At 42.8% G+C, this 5,116-nt stretch overlaps 1 protein-coding gene across 1 annotated transcript; it reads left to right on the forward strand.

The window, feature by feature from the left end:
- The first annotated feature begins 1,432 nt into the window (after positions 1 to 1,432).
- sox21b (SRY-box transcription factor 21b) lies at positions 1,433 to 4,081 on the forward strand. The gene is made up of 2 exons (XM_047601752.1): positions 1,433 to 2,115; positions 2,277 to 4,081. The coding sequence occupies exon 2, from the start codon at positions 2,292 to 2,294 to the stop codon at positions 3,030 to 3,032; it is 741 nt and encodes a 246-aa protein (XP_047457708.1). The 5' UTR covers positions 1,433 to 2,115; positions 2,277 to 2,291; the 3' UTR covers positions 3,033 to 4,081.
- The last annotated feature ends 1,035 nt before the right edge of the window (positions 4,082 to 5,116 follow it).

The raw sequence follows: 5,116 nt of genomic DNA on the forward strand, positions 1-5,116 counted from the left end.
AAAAAAAAAAAAAAAAATTAATAAGGTGTTTTGTGGAAGAGATACAACACATCTTGACATTTGGAGGAGCAGGAAACATGCCGGATGGCTGCTCCTGCTCCCGTTAACGCAGGCTCAACAAGGCCCAGGCTTCATCTCAAATTCACAAAATAAAAAATAAAAAGCCATGCTTTAGCAGGATTTGTATTCTGTATATAGAGAAAAAAAATACTGGATAATCCAATAAAAAATTGCAATCAACAATTTTCAAAGAAACATCTCCAGGGGCCCATAAAGAATACACGTGTGCGCATTCTTAAACGCCACACACCTCTGTAAATCCCGATAAGAACTTTCCATTGTAACTTATTCACACAATTTATAGAAACGCTTGCGCATCACGAGAGCTGTGTGCGCTCCTGTGGAGTGAGTGGAGCACTGCGACGCAGGAATGTTATCGAGGTGGATGACAAGCCGACAAAAGGGGCGCACGGTGTTGAGAGATACTGCGAGTCAGTTTTAGGCAGCAGGTTTGTCTCTCATCTGGTCCTTTTGGCGGCGGATCATCTTCACCTTGTCAGGTTTTCCTACTTGAGACAAAAGACTGATCCCTCAGTGAGCCTTTTTTTTTTTTTTTTTTTCCTCCGCTGCAATAAAACAACCCTAATCCCTATTAACGGGAAATGTTTTAAACAATCTCACGGGTTTAACGTGGGGACAATCAAAAGGGGAACAGCCTCTTGGAAATTGCGCATCTCTCAACTTTCACCCTGCCAGTAATACCAAGAAAAAAAATAATAACAACAACAACAATAACAATAATACCACTATATTGTGTAAAATGCAGATTAGGCTGAGGCGTTAAAAGGACAACAGTGAAGTGAATTGAATTTAACTTCCATTTATATCCTCATTTAAACGCTCGACCTACAGCCTAATTCGTCATTTTTCCAAATAATACTGCTCGATACACCCCTTCTATTTCCCTTTTTTTGTACATATATAATTGCGCACAACGGAGAAGGTGCCAGAACAAGCCACTTAAACCTACAATTTACTCAACAGGTCCGGCAGATAGCTGTAATTGCTTAGTTGAATATTCGACAGCCTAATTTCAGTTGTCGATTCGCTGCCCTTGGGAAAGTCCTTTGAAGTGAAAGTGAAAAGGAGGATTTCAGGAAAGTAATTAATTTCACTAAGCGCGATTAGAAACACTTCAGACCTCCCCAACATTTACTTATTTACCACAAATGCCGCAATATCAGAAAATTAAAGAAGACATTTTTTACCTTTCCGTGTCGGCACTACTTTTTCAGGTGGCAGTGTGCCACCCATGGGGGTGACGGGAAGGGACAGGCAGAGTGACACCGGTGCAGGATGAAAGGTGAGACAGTGGAGTGACACCGACAGATTGGAGGTCTGACTGCCAAATAAAACAAATCGACCTGAGAGGATGAGGCGTTTTAAATAAGTGGCAGAGTGTTTGTCAGGTTATATCTGATGGCTCGGATTCAAAACAAGTTGAGACTGAACTTTAACGTTGCGCGCCGGTTTGCCAAGAGTCATTTCCCCCAAATGTGACAGCGTTATTTGAGACTCATAGGTGCTGCCACCCCCAGCTATTCCAGGTGCAGTGAATAATTGAGCCAAACACGCCCGAGGCGACAAAGTTGTTTATTAGAATACATTCGAATAAAAGAGATGAAACTAATGAGTTCTAACCGCGCCGAACTCTCACAGTAAATAAAATACGAGGTGCGTTTACCCTTCAAACTGGAATTTAAAAAAAAAAAAAAGAAAAAAAAAGCGTTCAGCAGCAGTCGTCTGCGTCCTCCTCGCCAGTGCGCATGCGCTAGTGGCACTTTCACTACCTGCCACACAATCCTGTATTTCACATGGGGCAAGCGGGAGTTATCATCCACTTGCGTAAATGCTGCTGCTGAGAGCTGGTTGACAGTCTCAGGCGACAAGAGGAAAACAAGACAGAGTATTTTTTTTTCTTCCATCCTCTTTACCGAAGGCGTATCACTGATGGATGTCAGCATGAAGCAGGGAACATTTGTGCACTCGTAAGGACGCTTCCACTGGTACTTTTCAGAAGATAATCGACGGGGAGATGAAGAATTAAAGTCTCAAGTAAGTAATCAAAAATATGGACTGCGATTCTTTAATGAAAGTAGATTAACTGAGTGCTGTTTAAACTGCGGAATCTGTCTCGAGTGTGATTTTTGTGTTGATTTTACAAGTTACATCCCACGTTTTGTTTGATTTTTATGTGCATATTTTATTTTCCGCAGAGAGTTTGTGCCGACATGTCTAAACCAATGGATCACGTAAAACGTCCAATGAATGCTTTCATGGTTTGGTCCAGAGCCCAGCGCAGAAAAATGGCTCAGGAAAACCCGAAAATGCACAACTCCGAGATCAGCAAGAGACTGGGAGCGGAGTGGAAACTTCTCACCGAGTCTGAGAAAAGGCCATTCATCGACGAAGCCAAGCGACTGAGAGCGATGCACATGAAGGAACACCCAGACTATAAATACAGACCGAGGCGGAAGCCCAAGACTCTGATGAAGAAAGATAAGTTTTCTTTCCCTGTGCCGTACAATCTCGGGGAGCACGACGCGCTCAAAGTTAACGGGCTTTCCAGTGGAGCACTTTCCGAGTCTGTCCTTGGGAACCCTGATAAGGCAGCGGCAGCCGCTGCGGCCGCGGCGGCGAGGGTATTCTTCAACCCGTCCATGGCTACGAACCCCTATTCCTTTTTTGACCTGGGATCCAAGATGACTGAGCTTTCCCCACCTTCGTTTCCGTACGCGTCACCTTTGGGCTATCCGCCGGGAGGCGCTTTCGCCGGGACTGGCGGTGTAGGTGGCGGGACGCACACCCACACTCACTCACATCCGTCCCCGGGAAACCCGGGCTACATGATCCCGTGTAACTGTACGGGCTGGCCCTCAACAGGACTCCAGCCGCCCTTAGCATACATCCTGCTCCCCGGGATGGGAAAACCTCAACTTGAACCGTACCCCGCATACGCTGCGGCGTTATGATAGGCCCACGTCGGACTTCTAAGAAATGAAATGTGAAATCAAAACAAAACAAACAAACAAACAAAAAAAGCTATTCATGCAAGAGTTTTATTATGCATGCACAAACTTGTACATGTGATGAAGTGCTCGTCGTCTCAGATATCACATGTGTATGTATATTGATTAATACCTTTATCTAAGGTAATGCTTATTTAGAGAACTCTCTAATCTATTATTACTACCCAGCCATCACCTCACACAAGCCCGAGGAAAAGGACTAAAGGATGGCAGACATGCACACATTTTAGACAAATGGGTATCAGTCCGTGTGCAAATTCATTTTCAAAGGTACCCTGTTCGATTTCTATCTTTTGCACCTGCTCGACTAACCTGTTGGAATCAAGGGCAGCATAGTGACCACGCTGATCAGGATCACTCCATTTCCTCCCAGATACGTTATTGTTGGGTTCTAATTCATCTGTCAAGGAGGATTGTCACAACACTGTAAATGTGTACAGATAAAATGACTTTAGTTAATTTGCCGTTATAGGCTTAGTGTTTGAGATAGGGCCAGGAACCTGCGTATTTCACTAGAACCCCCCCGGTGTATATTTTGAGTTTTTAAGCCGTTTTCTAGATGTCTGTAATATTTATTGTTTAGTGGAATCTATGGTGACCCAGGCAATTTTAAAAAGGACAAAACTAGTTCTGTAATATTTGCACATGAAACGTAGAGGATGTAATTTATTTTGAAGGTGATACTCAATTTCAGTGCATTTCGACTTTCGGATTTGATTCACCAAACCGTAAGCAGTAAAAAAAAAAATAAAAACAAAAAAAAAAACTTTAAATGCAGATGGAAGTTTAATCAGTGGGTCTATAATTTTCTCGATCCATCACCCTCCCACTCCCCGTATCATGTGCAGCAGAAAAAAAGACGTTTTTGACTAACTCTTATGGAATTTGTATGTTTTGTGCTTTCTTTAACCTCCGTTATGTACTTCAAACTATTGCTACTGTTCACTTGTTGAGCGAAGGACTACAATAAAGCGTATTCGGATTAAACGGAAGGGGATCGAGGCTGTAGTTCTTGATGAGATGAACAAGATTGTTATCTTTTTCTGTTCCTGCTCCTGCTCCTCAGTCCAGGTGAAGTGTAAGGTATCCTCCAAAGGCCGCTTTTGTCCGCGCTTTGAATGGCATTACTTGGGGAGAAATCTAAATCAGCCTATTGTTATCAAGAGCCAAAACCTTATTTATCGCAATTTTAATCGTGAATAGGAAAGGAAGATAAAACTGTGCAGTGCTCCAAGCTTTTCTTTTTCCCAGGGAGAACGAAAGGAAGGAGGGGGGAAAGCTGCTTTTAGGCTGCAGAACAAGCTCGTCTTTGAGGCTCGAAAAACAACCTGAGCTGTGCGCGCGCACCTCCAAGTCTGAAAAGGAAAAACAAAGTAGGTTTAATTTAAATTAAAAAAGGACGCGTTTTGTGGAGGAAAACCCCTCCGCAGGTCACCTGTCCGAAGGAGCGTGTACTCGCGTTTGTGCTGCGTCCGCGCATGCATGTGGCAGGTGTGTATGCGCGTCGCGAGACGCGCGGAATTTCAATTCCTATCAGATCTGTAACGCGCAAAGTGCGCATTTGAAGCAACGCGCTTCTCCTAGATTACACTGAGAGATTAATTCATAAGGATCAGAGCGATTATGCAAAACTAATTTGGACAGTCCAGGGATAATTATCTCCGTCACGGTTAATTAAACCCTTTCACCGCTATGTCCTCCATTGTAACACCTCGATCACTTCTCTCCAGGAACTTCCTTCTTGGCCCCGAAAATTACGTGCTATGGTTGCTTCATTTATAGTGTATGGTTTGAAAAAAAAAAAAATGTGGAAGAGTAATTTGGACAATTCCGGTGTCAATAATTACACAAAGTCAGACCCATGCATTTTTTAAAAAATGTAATTCTTTCTCATTATAATCACTATGTTTATTCACATTTTATAATTAAATGCATTTAATTATCGCGTAATAAATCATAAAATATTACACCTTACATGCTTTGTGAGGTATCATGAAAGGGCAAAGCCATTCTGATCAATACACACA

The sequence above is a fragment of the Mugil cephalus genome, chromosome 12, assembly GCF_022458985.1.
Source record: "Mugil cephalus isolate CIBA_MC_2020 chromosome 12, CIBA_Mcephalus_1.1, whole genome shotgun sequence".
Lineage (NCBI taxonomy): Eukaryota > Metazoa > Chordata > Actinopteri > Mugiliformes > Mugilidae > Mugil > Mugil cephalus.

Excerpts from the sequence above, each read along its gene's own strand:
- sox21b (XM_047601752.1), top strand. The coding sequence starts at position 2,292 with ATGTCTAAACCAATGGATCACGTAAAACGTCCAATGAATGCTTTCATG.